At 35.1% G+C, this 20,921-nt stretch overlaps 2 protein-coding genes across 2 annotated transcripts in view; one reads left to right on the forward strand and one right to left on the reverse strand.

The window, feature by feature from the left end:
* The first annotated feature begins 4,402 nt into the window (after nt 1-4,402).
* On the forward strand, nt 4,403-18,021 carry LOC111502650 (kynurenine aminotransferase). The gene is made up of 8 exons (XM_074169666.1): nt 4,403-4,598; nt 5,418-5,565; nt 7,918-8,154; nt 11,511-11,757; nt 16,147-16,313; nt 17,211-17,397; nt 17,454-17,605; nt 17,658-18,021. The coding sequence occupies exons 1-8, from the start codon at nt 4,552-4,554 to the stop codon at nt 17,703-17,705; spliced, it is 1,233 nt and encodes a 410-aa protein (XP_074025767.1). The 5' UTR covers nt 4,403-4,551; the 3' UTR covers nt 17,706-18,021.
* LOC111502656 (CIMIP2 protein CG18335) overlaps nt 17,700-20,921 on the reverse strand; it is a 28,975-nt gene continuing 25,753 nt past the window's right edge. The window contains exon 7 of the mRNA XM_074169668.1: nt 17,700-17,848. Within this exon, the coding sequence (XP_074025769.1) occupies nt 17,779-17,848 (70 nt within the window). The 3' untranslated portion in view covers nt 17,700-17,778. The remainder of the gene's footprint in view (nt 17,849-20,921) is intronic.

Below are 20,921 nucleotides of genomic sequence, written 5' to 3' on the forward strand. Positions count from 1 at the left end.
AAGTTTGCCACCGAAACCCGTTTTTTTGCCGAAACTCGACCGGAACCTAACTTTCGGTTGGACACTAATTAAATTACCTGAGCTTATGTCCCAATTTCCACATTTGAAAAAATATTTATTATCGGGGAGTTTTCAATTCTAATTGATCATTCAGTAAATTACCCGAATTTCTGAATCTATTGATTTCTAAACATTCTAGAAGATTGAGTTTCAAAATGTTTCTCTTCTAAATGTAACACATCGTATTCATGATTGATCTCATGTCCTTCTGCTAAAAGGTGGTTTGAAAATGTGGAATTGGTCTTTCTATTTACAAAACTACTTCTATGGTCTTTATTTCTTTGAGAAAAGGTTCTCCCTGTTTGGCCAATATACAGTTTTGGGCAAGAGCCACAAGTCAGCTTAATGTGCTCCTGATCTATCCGACACCGAAGTATTGTCTTTAATAAATTTACTTAGACTATTATTCGTTCTGTAAGCTACGTTTACGTATTCTTTCTTCAAAAAAACGGACAATATCATTGGTTGGTTCACTGTAAAAATTCCTATAATTGACGTTATCGCGTCTTGAATGGATAATGGAGTCTATAATATCTATCGTTGTTAACCGCGTTTGTTTGATCAAAGTCAGCTCTCTCTGGAAATTACTCTCAGACAGTGGAATATTCAATAGTATGTGAAGCATCCTATTGAATATAGCAACTTTATGCTGTATGCATTTTCAAATATTCCAACTTAGCCGCCGCCCGTGGTGATGAAAGGGGCGCATTTACATATGAAATATACCTTTTCATCACTGTTTCTCCGTACCGCCATATTTTCGGAGGATGAAATTTTGTATGTAGGTTCGTTTTATGTTATAGATGTGCAATAAGAGAGGATTTTCAAATATTCCAACTGGGGCGCCTACACTGGGGAGAAAAGGGGCGCGATTACATATGAAAATTACTTGTTCTTCACTTTTTCTCCATGCCCTTAAATTTCCGATGGGTGAATTTATATTTAGTGTCAGCATGGCACCCGTGCGAAGCCGGAATGAGTCGCTAGTATACTATACTGAGTATGTTTTTTCAATGGATTCTCATCTGAAAAACCTTCAGATCGATATAATGAGTTCGGAACTTGGTAAAATATACGACTACATTAGAGAGTTGAATGATAACAGAAAGAAAAATATACACAGACACATTGAAAGGCTATCTAGATATACAATATACATGTATCTAGATCGCTAAATCGACACCAGGACAAGTATTGCTCATTTTTAATTCACTATAGATACATGTGCTCGGGAGACAGCCAAGCAGCACTGAAAGCTCTAAAGATATTTACTTGTGGGTCTAAACTGATAAAGGATTGCAAAAAGCTTTCTAATTAACTGGCAGAGCGAAATCAAGTAATACTGATGTGGAGACCACAAGGAAATTGGAGGAAACGAGGAAGTTAATGTACTCACGATGAGGGAGTTAAATACAGCTTCTAGGGGTTACCTAAAAAAGATCTGAGATTGGTAATGCAATTTCTCACAGGACACTGCTCACTGATGTATCACTTCCATAAAATAGGTTGATGAGACAAATGAGAATTGCCACTACTACGGATGTGCTGCCTAAACTGATGCTCAACACTTGCTTTGCAAATCCGTAGTGCTGTTCTGCTAAGACTTGACGGGATCATTAATGCCCTGTAGTCAATGAATTGCTCCCCGAAAAATTATGAGCAATTGTAAACATTCCAAGAAGTATTAGCAGTCAGAGGCTCTAATAGAATATGATTAACTAAAATAACTTTATAGGTGATACTATTGAGAAACTGGGATGTCATTCCAATTCACACAATCTGGTAACATCATGGAACTGGTTAGAAGCTTCAACTTCCTGAGTCTTGAATTGGAGCATATATCGCGAAGCCGTGGGATCGACAACTGTCTCGGATCGTATCAAGTTATTCCACAATTATATTTGTTGCCTTATTTTGAAACTCTCAATCATTTTCTTCGAATGGATCAATTGTGTTTGTTCATTTTGTGGAATGGAAAATGAATTGCAAAATTATAATCCATAAAATAAAAATTGTAACATATTTAACAAATGTTACCGCTAATATGTTTCAACATGAAAGATAAGACTCGTGGTTGATAAGAAATAAATGATGAAACAACAATCACAGGTCCGGACTCAATTTATTTTTGTTTATTTTCAGATTGTGGAAGGTTGAATAGCCAAACATCAGCATGAAATTTTTGTGGTTGAGCATATTTAAAGATTTTTCACAAACTTATCGCAGATAATGCTAAAAGGTACTTTAAATTAATATATATTATGTAGAACAAAAAGGATACATTACCTGAGAAGAAAAAGTTCTTGCTTCGCCGTCAAGGCCAACTCGTTCTTAAAATTCTAAAATTTTGAGTCCATCACGTTTCTTTTAACAATAATCCTGGAACACACTGTATATAAGAAAGAACAATTAATCAAGTATGAACATGAAGCCTATGTTAGGAAAAAAATGTAATAAATTTTTTTAATTTTTACTTCTCTATCATTAAACAAATGATATGGAAAAAGTTTTCAAAAAAAAAGAAGAAAGCAAAATAGAAATCCAAAACATTTTTCCCAAAAAACTGAAAATATTAACTTTTCAAAGTTGGCTTTTTTCAGTTTTGAAGTATCAGACGGAAAAATTGTGTTCAACTCCCTATCATAACCTATTTGCATAACTTTGAAAGACGAATCACTATCTGTATGATTTATGATTGATTAATGTAACCCTAGACATATACTTTTCCTTTATATTGTTCAAGAACTAGTATTGGGACATATGTATTAAGCTTCATTTCGCTGATTTTTTTGAAATTCTTGAAATGTGACTGTTAAACAGGAAAATTGACTATCTCCGTTCCATAAACCAACTCCGTATGTATTAATTGTTATAAATTTAAAAAACAAATTTAAAACGAATTGTCATAAGTAAATTATGAAATATAGTGGGAAAAAAATATAAGGAATTTGATGGTAGGATCAAAATTTCGGAATATGTGGAGGAACGAAGATTAACATGTTCACTGATCACATGACATCGAAGTTTCACTCTTTTAGTCACAAACCGTGAGTACAGGATGTTGAAACATCATCGAAAGAACATATTTACCAAAAACACCTGATGGTTAGACGGGTTGAAAAGCAAATATCGGACGGGAGCTGGGATACACTGTGTGGGGAGAAATACCACTACCCGCCTCGTCAGTAGACATGCGTCTTCCAAGAGACTGATTCAAGAATGCTGAGAAGAACTGAAGTAATTGAACCGGAATAAATATATATTGGGTCCAAGGACACTCAAGAGGGTGCAAGATCAGGGACAACTTTCATAAATGGGCCGCCTGAAAAAAGAACTGCTTCAGCAGTGCAGAAATTTGCTCAGGATTATCGCAGAGGACTACTCAGTGAACATTATCTGTTTAGAGGACACCTGAATAAACTCTAGCTGCGGAAAGTGGATCATATGAATTAAGCCAAGGAGTGATTAATTCAAATTATATCCAGGAAATGGACCTTTACAAACTAGAACATCACAGTGGTTCATGCGAAGAAAAGTTACAGCTGACCAGATTTATTTCCGCATTATCTTTCACATACACTCACCAATCAATAGATAAGAAATTAGAAGAATACCATAGAACCGGCATGTTGGTGTTGTAGTTACTACCTCTAACAACTTTTGGTAACCTAGTTGAGGGATTCATCAGTAATCACCCTTGAGAAATTCAATGAAGCCCATGCAGCCTGTCCTCGAAAAGCTCTCCAGAAAAGCTCATTATAAGTTTATGAGCTACGTTTTTTTTTTGGTAAATTTATTAGCGCAATTGATCGTTTCCGACACTTTGGTGGTAATATTCATTATTATTATTATTTTTTGAGTTAATTGAATTTTCTACGAGTCAGCTCACCACAGCTACAATGAAATGTTTCAATTTTATTTTGCAATCATCTTAATGATGTGAGACAAAGGTATAAGTGTGTACGTGTCGGATATTTTGAGCTATATTTTTTTGAAACTAAACACCATATATAAATTCATACAATTTTTCCCAATAGTTTAAGTTATTCAAGAAACACTTTATTGTGAGATATTCAATTTTCATCAAGTATCAGCCGAATTCATCACATAGATTGAGTTATATAGTAGGAATGAATTGAAAAAGGGATATTTTTTAAAAGAGATTAGTTTTTGCAAAAAGTTTGTTGGTTTTCTACTTCTACATCACGATATGGATCATTAACCTTTACATAAACTTCGATTGTGTTTGTCTACCAAAATAGTAAATACGATAAATGTAAAATAAACACACAAGTGAAGATCACAATCTTAGATAATTAAGTACTTTTGATTTAGTTCAACACTTAAATATCACTATAGTCCAACTCTGATTCTGGAACGCTTGAAACTGTGAGTAGCTTATTGGATTTGTTGCAATTTTAACTTCTGCATAAGCGACTGTTGAAAAAATATATAGTGTACTTACTAAGACAGGTGAAGACTAGTGAAATAATGTCACTAAGCCTACGTTTGAATGATATAGACGATGAGGATGTTTGGTAAGTTTCTGTTATTTATACCTTTATCATTTCTCAATTGTTTATCTTTTAACTTGTGAATCTTTGTTGGGCGTTTTCATTATAAGAAACGCAATCATAGACAACAGCCTTAGAATGGTTCAGATCTTATCTTACTGGTAGAAGTCAAAAAATAACATTGTGCAACAACACTTCTGGTAGTGGAAAAATTGTATGCTCCCTCAGGGGTCAGTCCTAGGCCCAATTTTATTCTTGCTATATATTAACGATATGGCAAAACTTGATATATCTGAAGTACTTACCTTGTTTGTGGACGATAGATACCACTTCCCCACCCACCTTTTGTTTAAATCGTAAGAAAACGAAAATCGTTCAGATTCATCAAATTGAATTTCAAAGGGTAACTCTTTCAACAAAGACGTCATTATTATGCTATGAATCCCTTCGTCTCTATAGTAACCTCTGCTTCCAAATTTTCAGTGGAGGAGTCGTCATACTTGTATATACTTTTTTTGAGAATTGATTATTGATTAACTACTTACTCCCCAAGAAATACACAATTTGTTTATACAAATTGACATTTGTAGAAAATAATACCTACGTTCAATTAGCTCAAAAGTATGAACCTATAGATCTTGGACTTGGTTCTCCTGACTGTGACTAAGATATAGGTAATTAATTATTGGTTATTTATTAACAGTGTTTTGATTCGTTCAGTTTTCACCTTACAAAAAATGTTATGGATATGTTATGATCATTGCAATAACAGGTTGTGTCAGGAAAATTAACACACGTTTTTGGTTCTATTGCGTTAATAAAGACAGCGATTGGCATTTGTAGGAAAGAATACGCTAAATTATCTCAAGAGTATAAACCTGTAGATCTTGGACTTGGTGCTCCTGACTTTCCACCTACGAAGTACATAAGAGATACTCTAGCACAAGTTGTGTCTTCCGAAACGTCTGTACATCAGTACACCAACCCGAAGGTGAGTATGACTAGTTTTAAGTTGTTTGTTGATAGGTAGCCAAAAAAAAATGCAAAAACTAACACAATCATCTACGGATATAGAATCAACCATAACTGGCTGGATCATGCCATGCTGATGAACAGAACTGAAACTTCGACTCTTCAAGGCGAGGCCATTACGTTCATGGTCACCAGAGGCTGGCCTCAAGGTGGGCTAGCCCCTTCTGTGGTCGCTCTTGATGGATAGTCTACTTGATGCCCTTGACAGAAGAAAAGTAGATCTGCAAGCTTATGCAGATGACCTTGTCATCTTGGCAAGGTCCACGTCGGGAAGGGTAGCTTGTAATATCCTCCAAAGCACGATGGACGTTGTTCACAGTTGGTGCCTGAGGGAGCAGATGTCTGTCAACCCCAGCATAACTGTGATAATCTCCTTCACCAGGAGGAGACAATTGGACGATTTAACGCCACTTTTTTTCAATGGTGAGGTCATTCCATTTGGAACGGAGGTGAAATATCTTGGCATTGTCCTTGATAAAAAACTCACCTGGAACGCTCACTTGGAAATAGTTTTATACAAAGCTAGACTGTCCCTATGGACATGTCGAAGGATTTGTAGTAAAACTTATGGTTTAGGTCCAAAACAAATCCATTGGATTTATGTGATGATTGTCAGACCAATGATCACTTATGGTGCAATTGCCTGGTGGCCGAAGGCTTTACAGAAAACTTCTCAGGCAAAGCTCTCTCGTTTACAGAGACATGCTTGTCTGGCAACAGCCTGGTGGTTGACTGGAAATGACCTCCGACTTTATGCCTCCAACTGTCAACTACAAACTGCCTTATAAAGTACTGTTCTCGAGTGGAGAGGACTGGATCCTCCCGGTCGCAGACCCAGGACAGAGATATCATCCTGCCTAGGAACCTATGTGACTGCATTTCAAGCGGAAGTTCACGCTATTGAATAATGCGCGAAGAGATTGGAAGAATCCAACCTCATATACAAAAATATTCTCGGACAGTCAAACGGCGTTGGAAGCTCTTGGCTCCTACCGAGCAACGTCTAAATTGGTAGCAAATTGCCAGAAACTTTCTTATCACATTGTCAAGTACATCTATACGCAGATGATATACATTTGTCTTCTCATAACACCGATACAGAAAGTTGCGTGGCCAATATAAACACAGATTTACACAAAACATTCTTATACTCGGAGAATCATGGACTGAAAATCTTTCCAAATAAAACTTTGGCCTTATGCATAGGGTCTCAAAGACAAATAGTAGAAACTCAGTGTAAGTTCAGGCTCACTCTCGATAACGCAGACATTGACTGGGTAGAGAGTGGTGAACATGTCACACCGTTTTTGTTAAAAATGAAGGAGCTGAATGTGAGGTACAGAGTCAAATATTTTATAAAAATGTTTTTGTCTAAGTTGCTTCAAACTAAAACACCTAGGTATTTATTCAGTTTATCAAGCAAGCATTCTGACATACATATGGTCAATTTGAAATTAACTCATTCAACATGCCTAGGCACCGTACTTCCAAATTTGAAGGATGTTTTTCATATATAACCCCTTCTTATCTGAATGAAATTTTACCCCTTTTAAATCACGATGTTCATCAATTTGAGAAAGAAATAAAATCACAGATGCTTACTGCTCAGTGCTAATTTAAACAATTTAAAATTTAATGTATGGTAGTGTAATGAAATTGTTAAATTGACCAAAATAATGTTAAGAATATTAAGAGTTATTATCAACTATATGATGTATTATTTTTTTCTCTTCTCTATCATTGTTATGATAGTAAACAAGTATTTTCATTATTATTTTCTTACACTCACTGTATAATTTTTGTTAGGGGTGGAAGATAGCCTTTGGCAAACCCTTTTTCTTTTATATATAAATGTATTTTTATGTAATTTATGTAATTTTGTAAAATTGCCACGTCAAAATTTGTAGACTCTTCAGAACTGTTCTCTTACTTGGGAGAAATTAAACTTTTTTGAAGATTTCAAACAACTCAGAATTCTCTTCAAGTTATGCATGTTGGAAAATCCCAACCTTCTCCTGGTTCTTTCCCTTTTCCTATTACCTCTCCTTTTCTTTTCTCTCATTTTTATTTTTTTACATTTTTATTCATTTTTTTACTATTATTTTTTTATATCTTCATAGTCCAAAATTTCCCAACTTTTCTCAACTTTTTCCCAAGTCGAAAAAACAGGGGGGAGGCTCCCCCATTCCCTCCCCCATGGCGACGGCCCTGCATCCAATTAAATTAATTTCCACTGACAAATTACTTAAACTTTTCAATTTTCGTGAATATAACGAAAATGACATTTTCTTTAGCTCGTTTAATATTTTAGGGCCATCCTCGTCTCACCAAAGCTTTTGCACAATTATATTCGAGACTCATAGACAGAAACATCGACCCAGAAAATGAAGTTTTGATCACCTCTGGATCAAGCGAAGCACTGTTTTGTTCAGTAATGAGCCTCGTTGGTGAAGGAGACGAAGTTATTTTGATAGAACCATACTTCACCGTTTATACTTCTCTAATACGATTGGCAGGGGGAATACCAAAATTTATTTGCTTGAAACCAGTAAGTATGTTAACATTGTATAGTTCTCTATTATAAGCATGTAATGTTTCTTCAGAATAAAGCAACACCAAATCGTGTCTATTTTGTAGCATTCCACAATAATCTATATCGGATCCATTTCTTCACAAGTTACTTATTTCATATTAATCAGCATGCACTATTCCTCCGTTTTATAGACTATGAAATTGTATTTGAGAAATTATGGTTACTAATAGTTTGATGGTAGGAAATTTATATAAAAAATTTGTTAAAATCTATTTTCCATTAACCAGCTGTCTCTACCCTACAAACGACAACTCTCAAAAGTAGAAACTTGTGCGAACTGAGGACTAACGTGCGATTACCAGCACGGATCGTCCGACCTCTAGGCTTGAACCACCGGCTCTCACAGTGGTCGGTTGGCTAAGTGGAATAAACCATTCCCTCCAACCCAATCGGCTACCGTCTCATAATTGATTTTTATCAAGCTCTTGAAGAAGCTTCGGAACATCCAGACAGACTAGAAATCTAATTTAGTTTTAGAAATAATTTATTCTTGATATGGTTGGCAAGACTGACATGAGACAAAGTTAATGAAAGCTATAATTGTTTTCAAATATTTTTACGATCATGAAAAATGAGAAAGGTATAGTTCAAGTAAACGATATTGTGCACTCTTAAGTTGGCGACACTCTCAAAGGCCAAAAAACCGGCAGCGAACTAGTCCACGTGGACTGCAGACTTAGCAGATAATTTTTAATAACCGAGTTTTATGATTGGTTGAAGAGTCATACAATCAAATTTGAAGTCATGTTACGGTGACGAATAGAACTCGGAGAATGCGGTGATGGTTATCGCCGTCGTGTTCAGTTCAGGAACTGATAGCGATTTGAGTGTTAAAATTCCATATTGGTGCAATTATAATTATTTAAAATTTTTGTTATCTGTTTAAAATGTGGCGTTCATGGACAAGTACTAAAAATAATAAGGAGTGTGATAACAACGCAGACATTTTCCAGTGTAGTGATTTCGATAGCGATGGTGAACAATGCGAAAAAGAGATACCAGTGATTAAGATTCGGTGCATTTGAATATTGAAACACAAAGAGTATGTTTCAATGTATAAGAATCTATATCTCAAGTTTGGTTTCGAGGAAAACAAACTATTACATCAACATCAGATTTGACCGAAATTCCTTTCTCAACAGTACGTAAAATAGTCAAAAACAAACCTTATGAACGTAAGACGCGATGTGATACAGGATTACCAAAACCTTTAGATGTTCATCTAATAAAATCATTGAAAAAAACAATCTGTTACAAAAGCAATGAGATTTCTACAAATGAAATCATAAGGAAGAAATTGAATACTTCCGGTCATAACGTGAGCTGCTGTGATAAAACTCTACAGAATTGGATATAGAAACTAGAGTTTAGATTTATATCAATAAACAAACGCCAATCGGTTATGTAAGGCAGAAGAATATTGGAATTGCGTAACAAATACCTTCTTAGAACAAATAACTGAATATAGACAAGAACAACGGAAAATTTTCTATTTGGACGAAACTTGGTATGACACTCACGACAGTGTTACGAAAGGATGGACTGATGGTTCGATAATGTGGTTCGATTGAAATTATGTGGAAAAAACTTGAGGACTGCAATGTTGACTAACATAAGAACATGAAAGGGAATATTTTAGAGGAATGGTTTGGCCTTATAATGGATAACAATCTGTATATTGAAGATTACTATACCAAAAACCAAGTACTTTAAGTTTTACAGACAAAAACATTTGAAAAAGTGTATGCCCTTGAGAGTATTACTGAAAAGTATGAATACACCATACTGCGACTTTCCCCTTTTTTTTTGTTTTCAATCACATCGAGTTGATTTGGGGAAAATTGAAAGAAAGCATCAGGCGTAAAAATAACTTTCCAAAATTTGATAAGAAGGTGATAGAGATAATTAAAGAAGAAGTATCTAATATTACCGAAGAAGACTGGCAGAAAAGTTTTTAAAATGTGTAATTTTAGTTGAAAGAGACTATGAAGATTGGACACTTCCATATTAATGGTGGAAATAAATTCATTATTGATTTAAATGACGATAGTAATAGGAATATGAAAGAGAAATGGTCAGCAGCTTTCCAAAAAAGTTGGTGAGGTGTTTTTGAATCGAGATAATTAGTATATATTATATATTATACATAATAATAATAATAATAATGATAATAATAATGTATTATTCCTTTCAAATGATCATTTAACAATGATATAGGAAACGTCAAGTAAAAAAAAACATGTAGATGTGTTACATAGAGTACACTACATTGATTACAATCATTTGGAAGTATACTCAAAATACTCATTGATATAATAAAACATCACTCTAAAAGGTATTCTTTAACTTTGAGTTTAAAAGTAGATATTAATGGGATACTCTTTATATTTGAAGGTAGACAATTGAATAACTTGGAAGCTGCTAGAAAGGGTGATTTTTGAAACAATCTAGTACGATGTTGCTGCAGTTTAATTAGATTTCCATTTCTTGTTGGGTAACTGTGACACTTTGAATTGGTTTCAAACTCAGACTCCTTCTTTTTTATAGAAAGTAGACAATTATAAATGTATATAGATGGTAGTGTTAAAAATTTTTTTCCCTAAAAATGGGTCTACAGGAATCTGTGTGTCGAAGACCATACAACATACGTATTATTCTTTTTTGAGAGATTAATGCTCGAATGCTCAATCAAAAGTAATCAAAAATGATTACCGAATAACGAATTTAGTAGTTAGCTCCCTAACTATATTATCAAAGGGGAGCTGTTGGAAGGTAGGTCGCACTATATCGTTTACTTGAACTGTATCTTTTATATCTCAAGGTTTGTTATTGATCTGTATTTCGAACCGTTTCGAAAGCAACCTTTCTGGTAAAATATTAATGCCAACGTGAATAATGATCATGCTATCATCTGATTATTAAAAGTTAATGATTTTCATAGTCTTAGTATATTACTAAATTAACGTTACAAATAATAGCTGAATCCAACCGAACAAAAAGAGTTCTAATTCTGATTAATGTCTTCTAGTATAGCTTTTCTTGGTGTTTCGATAGAGTCAATCGTTAAATTTGTGGAGTGAATTGTGATATTTTATAAATTTTTGCACATTTCCAAAAAGGAAGTAACATACCACTTCATCTCCTAAAGACTCTGAATTGATTGGCAAAACACGCGTCGTGGAATGTGTTGTAGTTCTGACGTTTGGGAACAGTGCTTGTATTGAACTTATTGCACGCCAAAGATTCTTATTCTACCTTCAGTTTGCACTTTTCTGCAATAATCAATTAAGTCTTGTTTGATTTTCATGCAGGATCCAAGGAAAGATAAACTTGAGTCATCAGCAGATTTTATTTTGGATGCGAAAGAATTAGAAGGCCTATTTTCCGCTAAAACAAAAGTAATTATATTGAATACTCCAAACAACCCTCTAGGAAAAGTATTCAATTTTTCTGAACTGACAATAATTGCTGAACTATGCAAGAAATGGAATGTCACTTGCATATCCGATGAAGTTTATGAGTGGATGGTGTATAAACCTAACCAACATTTAAGAATTGGTAAGAAAAACTAAACTAATATGTTGTATTGCTACTTACAAATATTGCTCATTTTTTAAAATTCATCAGTAGAAATATGTTACACAAATATTTTTTTAATCCAATCCCACTACATAACTATAACTACAATACAAAAATATCATTAGACGATATATTGTTTTTTCTCCTACTGACAGAAAAATCGGTATCTCCAACGTGTGAATAGAATGGTCAGTTCTGTTGAAACCGTTCTTCAATTTTTTTCTCAGACGGGTCGTTTATTAAGGTGTTTTCATGTTTGTTTCAAGGTATATTTTCCCCGTAATATTTATTTTTATCGCAGATTCATTTCTTGATTTGGTTCTGTACCAAACACAACAACTGGTTGTGCTATTATCATTTCTAAGCTGTTAAATTTGGAACTGAAATTTTAAACTTTCACGGCCTTTAGTGAAATTCTCACTTTGGTTATCCGGGCTTGGTAGCTGCGGTCCAATGGAGAGATCAATTCCGAATGTTTCGCCCATAACTAAGATGAGCATCTTCAACGGTGGTTGGCAGCAATGACAATGCCTCCTTAATTCTGGATTTCTGTTGATGATCAGTTTTTCTTAATACCAGAATAGGAAACAATAATCAAATGAAACTCCTCCCACTAACGTTCATGTCGACTGTACAATAATTCTATTTAGTATTCCCATAAATGCGCCATAAGTTAAGACTGGAGGCTAGGCGGTTGTACAATAAACGATTTCCTAATCGTAATGTGCCTAATAGAAAAACCTTCCAAAGTATACATCATCGACTTTGTAAAACAGGAGTATTGAAGCGAAATGGAGGACCAGGAAGGCCAATGACACTAAGAACGGTAGAATAGAATGTGCTGGCCATAATAGAAGAAGATCCAGGTACCTACCTCTACATCGAAAAATTGCAAATACTTTAAATGTGAGTAACGTAAGACTATTTGTTGTACCCATACCACATACAACGAGTTTAGGCACTTCTTCCTGCAGATTTTCTTCCAGAAATTTTCACAATAACCATGTTTGGGCTGAATAAAATCCATATGAGATGCTTGAAGATCGCTTTCAACATCAGTTTTCGTTAAACGTTCAGGTGGGAATAGTAGGTGACTTCCTATTTGGACCGGTATTTCTGCCAGGAAGACTTACCGGCGAGGTATACCGCAACTTTTTCGAACGAACAAACGCTACCTCACTTTCTGGAGGATGTACAAGGAGGATGTTACAAGAAATGCAATGTGTTTTATGCACGATGGTGCACCAGGCATTTTAGCATATTGGCTCGAGAGTTTTCAATAGTAACATACGGAGATCGCTGGATTGGTCGAGGTGGACCTCACTTGTGGCCTGCTCGATCACCGGACTCAAACCCTCTGGATTATTTCCTTTGGGGGTAGCCCTTTCCAACAATTCTTGTAGATTAAGAAACATTACATGTACATTTTGGTAATAAATTTTTATTGTCGAAATTTTTTTCGCCCTGTAAGTATCTTCAAAATAAAGCAACCTATCAAAAATCATCAAGGGACAAAATGTTCTTAGACTAGTCCAAAGAATAGTCCCATGTTCAATAAACACCCTGTATAATTATTCTGATGGTGCAAAATTAAAAATAAAAATTAACATGTTTGTCAGGATTTTCTTCAATATGTTGTTGTAAATACCGCTAAGTGCGGTTGGTAGATTGTCTTTGAACGGTAAAAGTGTTTATTAGTCGTTATGGTTTAATTAATTCCTTTCGGGTTGAAAATTGATAATATAGTCTTAGAAAATGAATAATATAATAACAAATATTTATATTGAGTAAAAATTATTTTATTTACTGTTGCCATTCTATTCGTTATAAGACGTCAATATCATTCACATTCATTACAAATTATTAAATTTGTCGCTCTACAATATCGTCTAATTTCCACATATTTTGGCTCCACTTTTTACTGCACGTGATCAATACATTTTTCCACTTTTCAGAAATGATGGTAGCTTTCGCATTATGGAAGATGTTTTTAATGTCAGCAAATTCAAAAGTAGTATTATATATCAGCTCAAATTAACTCAATGGGATTGAGTTCGCAGTGATGTGGTAGTAATCTTGAAACAATTTTATTTTGAGCTTTAGCCATTCCATCAGTAATATATTTATTATATTTTTTCTCAGAATTCCACATTGAGAAACGCTTCTTCGAATTGGACACTTTTAGAACGCAGCCAGTCTTGAATATCTGATTTCCTCAATGCTGTAGTTGAAATTTTTTCCAGTTTCTTTGAATAATACGAGGCATTGTCTAATACAACAATACCGTTATTATTGAGTTTTGGCGAAACATTTTTAAACCACTTTTAAAAAAAATCCATGCATAATCTTTGATTTTTTTGGATTTGAAAACCCACAGCGCCCTTAGAACAAATCCGTCATCACTTTCAATGTGGCAAACTATCAGTATGTGGTTAGCATTTTTTATGCTGTAGTATACACCCAGACAAATAAACCAGCTCAAGATGACAGTCTTCTTAATAATAACGTCCAATGGAAAGCCTATATGTTTTGAATGTGCCGATACAATGTACTTTCTATAATTTTTGAAGTATTATTTAATCAGCCGAATATATACCAAAATTGTAAAATATACATATTGCTAAGTAAATAAATATGAATAATATAATACGATTAAAATTTCCCTGGTGGATTTTCAATGCTGTTGAAAGTCCATCAAAAGAATGTTCGTCTTGAGGAAGAAAGAATTATCAACCCAAATTTTTTATTTGGTATATCCGGCATTCACCCAAGTCTTGTCTGCCAAATTAATCTTTCTATTTTCATTCCTGTAGATTTTAATTTTTTTTTAATTACTCACTTCTTCATAACACTTTTTCATCCCTGTCTAAAAGCAAGCTATTTTTTCCTTGTTTTTGATATTTAAAATTCAATGTTTTTGGCCAAACTTCGATGCAATGCTCTGTCGGATTATTTCTGCTTCCTGAAAGAACGTTCCCTGCAAGTGGCCGTCGATGGATATCTCTCGAATAGTTTCACCATCAACGCTGGTGTTCCCCAGGGATCCATATTGTTTCCAACCCTCTTTTTATTGTATATCAACGACTTATTGGAAAAAACAAAGAATCCAATAAATTATTTTGTTGACGACAGCACACGTGTCTCGTCATTTCATTTGAATTTCAGGACATCGACTACGGAGGCACATCTCCACCGGCAGCTGGAGGTTGGATATCTTAATGATGATCTAGAAGTGATTTCGAACTGGGATGAAAGTAACCAGGTTGAATTCAATGCCACAAAAACCCAGGCATCGGTTTTCTCCAAGAAATAAATGTCTTCAAACCGGATATAATAATGACAAAAAATTCCGCTTTCTGCTTCGATAAGTTTGTTGGGGTTGAAACGGACACCAATATGTCTTGGTACAATCATGGAATTGCAAAAACTGCTTCTCAAAAGCTTAGAACACTGTTCCAGAAACCAGAAAACTGTACACACCTCAGCAACTTTTGATGCTTTATAAAGCTCAGATCAGACTTTCTTTGGAGTATTGTTCTCATGTATGGAGCTCTGCCCCCATACATACCCTAACGTTGCTGGACTCCATCCAGAAAATAGCCATCCGCTTGATTGGAGACGCGAACATCACGTGCAACCTTGATAGCCTGGAACATCGAAGAAAGGTTGAAGAATTGTCTCTCTTCTATAAAAACTCTCACGGGAGGTGTTCAAGTGACATAGAACATTTGATTCCACCAAAACAGTTACATATCAGAAATACGCGACGGACTGTGGCTGCTCATCGTTTTGAGGTTCAACTCAGTACACTCTTTCATCTGGAGAACTGCGTTTATGTGGAATAAACTTCCTGAGAAGGTTTTTTCCAATGGATTTAATCTCCAGCGATTCAAATCCAATTTGAATCACTACTTTTGCACAGGCACCGCTCTGAGAGCGCCTTAAGGATTTTTCTGTAGTGTTTGTGTTTTGTCCTTGAAAAAAGTGCTTCTGAAAGTTGACAATCTCGGAGTGTCATTTATGCCTTTAAATACCTTGTCATGAGTAGGTAGTTTGTTTATAGAGAAATATTGATGCACTATTCTTTTGATTGCATTTCTATGAAAGTCATTCGCCAATTTGTCAAAAACACAAAATAAAATTATTTATTAAATTACTACTAACGTGATATTATGTTATTTACAGTATTTCCTTTAAAATTATTCAGCAATTCAATTTTTGACTTCATTCTCCAGAAGATATCAGCAGGAATGTAATGGTTTATTCAGTTTTAGTACATTATAACTCCTGCGTTCCTTCTTCCGGCCTCACCTGAAAGTATCCATTTTATGCGTCACCGTATTTTTTAATCTTGTTGAATATTTTCAGCCTCACTTCCTGACATGTATGAAAGAACGATTACAATTGGAGCTGCCGAAAAATCTTTTTGCGCTACAGGGTGGCAGATTGGATGGGCATATGGCCCAACTCATTTGATGAAAAACCTTCAAACCCTGCATAAGTTAGCTATTTACAATGCCAGCACACCTTTACAGGTAAGCACTTGTAATAATATATGAAATTGAATCTGAGAATTATTCAACAGAGAGAACGGCCCCCCCTTTTATTTTTTCAACAGGTCAACTCAAAAATTGAAATTTGGGATAATGAAATTAATGCATGAATACTTTATTTTCAAGTGAAATTGATAGATGAAACTTTCAAGATGGCGACTGGGCGCCATCTGGGAAAAAAATTAAATGGAAAGGGGGTTAGGGACACATCATTTTGAAGCTCCTGACGAATACTTCACAACCCTAGAATATGACGTCAATATCTTCACCTACTACAAAATGGCGGAACATTTACTAATTTCCTAAAGACAAACACAATAATATCGATATTTCTAGAAATATTCCTTTTTATCTACCATATGGCAATTCCAACAACCCGATAAGGTTTGTTAAGTTATTTTGTGAAACATTTGTCAGAAGCGCCCCGATGGCGCCCAGTCGCCATCTTGAAAGTTTCATCTGTCAATTTCAATTCAAAATAAAGTATTCATACATCCATTTCATTACACCAGATTTCAATTTTTTGAGTTGACCCGTTCAAAAAATAAAAGGGGGGATATTCACCTCAACACCTTGAAGATGTTCGCTTGGTGACCGACACACATGTCGAGGTGTCAAAATAACGGTTTGGTGCTGGGAAAAACTCTAGTAATATTCATTACTATTCCAAAGGTTGTAATATAGAGAATGTTTTGTCGAATTTAATTTTTCACTTACTAAAAATGTATTGGTTCCAACAACCCTTCCATGTTCTTCAAAACACTGATTCGCAATTGCTCTAGGAGACATGAATTGATCCCTAAGAGCCCCTGCTGCTGTAATTCAGACTAATTCAAAATTTATGATTTGACAGACCACTTCTTTAACATTTCATTTTAGGAAGCTTTTGCAATACTTTTGGAGAGAGAAGATGCCAGACTAGGACAAAATGATTCACATTTTGTTACCTTGGAAAGACAATTAACTGAAAAACGAAATTTTATAATGCAGAAATTATCCGAGGCTGGAATGAAACCTATTTTACCGGATGGAGGTTTTTATGTTATGGCAGACATCTCAAAATTAGGTAACGATTTACGAAAGTAAATTTTTGAAATAATCACATTTCAACATACCACGTAGATTCATTTTGCGAAACTGACGACTTCATGGATTTGAGAGTCACCAAATGGTTGATCAAAAACCATCAACTACAAGGCATTCCCACTAGTGTGTTCTTCACTGATCAAAACAAGAAAAAGAATGAACAGTTTGCTAGGTTTTGTTTTTACAAGGTTGGCTTCATTTAAATGTACAATTTTGATTCTTAATCATTTTCTTTTTTAGAAAGAAGATACTTTACAGAAGGCTGCAGAGATACTTGCAAGATTTTGAGAAAATTTTTATTTATGATTCCAAACATTCCAATGCTCAAATGATAGACTTCTCTGAAAACAGGTTATGCAGGTTATGTCGAAAAATCACCTCGAAGCCATCGCTTGGCATCTCTTGAGTCATTACCATACGTTTTACCGTACCTGCAATCATAAAACATTTCATTATGGATGGGATTTTTTGAGTACAGAAAAAATATTTCAGGTTTATAGGTTATTAAATGTAGGTAGACACGTGTCAAATTTTTTCATTTATATATAAATCAATACCAGGAATTGTAACGAAACCATCTGAACAATATATGAGTTAAATTATTCTCTGTCAGGAAAATCGTTTTTTCTATCCAACCATATCGCCAATACTCATAACCAGAACATAAAAAATGTATCTTTCCTATTCCCTAGTTCTTTTTCCACACCGACCACCTAACTCATAGTCATACTGCAATACCAGAAATCGCTGCCATAGATATCATTAGGTACGCCTAATGAAATCACGACCATATTATGCGTTAGCACTAATTCATTTTACTCCGTTATAGTCCTATGGGACCGTTCATATATGACGTAAGCATATTTATTACAATTATTAACCCTCCCCCATATCCCTTCTTAGCAAAAGTAAGCAAAGCTCTTAAGCCCCCTCCCATACTCATGTAACCATTGTTATATGCATTTTTCTTTAAATGTATTCTGTTTTTTATCGATTCATGAGCAGCAGTTATAATTATAGAAATGAGAAAATAGACTTAGGATAGAGGATCTTAACAAACTTTTTTGACACGGTATTCAACAAAGAGTAAGGTCAAATATTATAATCTTGAGTAATATTAGGAACAAATTTTCAATCTACATATTATTAGGAACAAATTTTCATCTACATATTATTTCCAATCAACAGTTTTCAGTCCGTGTCACCCGATATGACGATTTAGTGACCTGACGAAAGCATGATAAAGACCACACGTTCTGCATGTTCGACTTGATAGCTGGAAGATTGAGAAATTACCCTTCATCATCCAAAACCAAGCCATCAACTTACTTTTACTGGTGGTGGAACAAACCTGTTGTGTAATAGTGATATAAATAGGCCACTTCTTGGACGATAGCATTCTATGTTTCTACATTTTACAATTTGAAGCAAGTATTGGCTTTCACGCATATGTTTTTTATACCATTCAATGTCTGGGAAATCAGAAAGATCTTCTTCGCACGGCCCAACTTATTTAGACAAGTGAACAGCGCGTGGTAGTTCCCCTATTCGAGTCTAAGCTAGAACCTGAACTTAAACATTATTTGTGGGAATCCCCAAAATGCGTTTTATTTTCAAACAGACAATGTGTGTTTAAAAAAGTAAATAACTACTGCTGACGTAATCGCCATCTGGACTCCCGCCCCCCATGCCATAAAAAATAAGCAAAGCAAAGCCCCCTCCGCTCGCTTATAGTGCCTACATAATACTTGAACGGCCCCCTATTGTAGGACCTATTTGGGACCAAAATGGAATAGTGCATAATATGGATTGGGTTAGTGCGTTCTTACGGTCTTAGCAATTCGACCTTAGGGCAAAGCTGATGGGGATAGGAACTACAGCGTGGAGGAGGGCCATCATTCTCGAGCGATACGGAAGCAACAAGATATTAATTCCTGGGAACTATCAGGGTGTGGGGTCGCTCCTTTTGATGCAAACCGTCTTCTGTGTGATTATTATATTTGGTAAACACTTTTCATTGGCATGCTCTCAGAGAATGGTGGCTTATCTTAAGCAAGACAGAAACGTTTTCAACGAGCCGTTAAAGACGTTTTTCTAGCTTCAAGATAAGTAGGGGAAAAACGCAAAATTTTCATCTATAAGGACTTTCTTCAAGCGCTTCCTTTATTTAAACTTATAGCCTAGCCACGGGACATTCGCTGATGCGAATATTCACGCGATGCGAACGGCAAAGCGTCTAGCGACTGAAATAAACGCATAGCAATGTACAATGTACTTATGAAGTCAACGGCAACGGGCGAAGCGGCCAGCGAAATGTACCGAGCGAACCGCGTGGGCGACTTGCGGCGCGGCGGGCGAGCAAAACAAAGGCATGAATCAATACGGCGCGGCGCGAGCCACGGAGTCGAGCGGCAGTCGCAGCGAATAGTGAGTTTAGTTGTTTTCGCAGCGAAAAATGAACATCGAGATTTTTATTGCTGAAATAGCAGCTAGACCAGCTATTTGGAAGTCTGGCCATCCACATCATAAATTTAAACATGTAGTGAAGAGATTGTGGGAAGAAATGAAAATAACATTTCCAGATTTAGAATATAAGATTCTAAATATAAGTAAAAGACTGTCTGATTATTATAATTCATAATGATTGAAAAGAACCAAAAAGAAACTGTTTAAAAAGTTAAAAATTTATTATTCATTCTACCGTCAATTACAAGTCAGAAGTTGTTTTTTGGTTTAGTTGTACAAAAAATTGCTGTCATATAATTTAGATGTTTGCAATAAATAACATAATTATCTGAAAGTGTTTTTATTTCATGAAATATTTAATTAGCTGATATTATTTTAGGCAAAGATAGTTCCAAATGAATTTAGTTATAACACAATCTCTTTGCGACCATTACTTTCTTGGGAAAAGTTGTTCATACTGATAGATACTATAGGTAATTCTCCAAAATATGATAAGCTAATTAAATATTACCTTTATACATAGGTATATAGATAAATATAGATTAATATAGATGGATATGTATAGATAGGTAAGTACATACCTTAATGTCAAAACGATTTTTCAGCGGCACTTAAAATTATATTGGCATTAACTTTTTTTCCAATTCTAGTTGAATATTCATAAGAATATAATCGAAGGTTTCAATTCTCAATCTGGTATACTCAAAAAAATTTTCTTGTGGAATTCTCCATCAATACCCCGATTCTTATTCAAATAATGTACTCCACAATCTCTTCCAAATATTACATCTTGAACCAAAAAACTATTACTTTCTGAGCAATATCGAGATAATTTCGATAGACATTTAGCTGTCAGACACCTGGTCGCGGCGGCGAACGTGACTGTCCGTGGCCTGCAAACGGTGCCGCGCGAATGGTCGCGCGAAACGTGGGGTGACCATGCCCTCAAATCGCTCGTGCGGAATATACAATGTAATCCAGTCATTTAAGCTTAAATTAGGTAAGAATCTCGGAATTCGAGATACCCAGCTGTAAGTC

The sequence above is a fragment of the Leptinotarsa decemlineata genome, unplaced genomic scaffold, assembly GCF_025532065.1.
Source record: "Leptinotarsa decemlineata unplaced genomic scaffold, Ldec_3_MD MMD2_P_RNA_scaffold_5, whole genome shotgun sequence".
Taxonomy (NCBI): domain Eukaryota; kingdom Metazoa; phylum Arthropoda; class Insecta; order Coleoptera; family Chrysomelidae; genus Leptinotarsa; species Leptinotarsa decemlineata.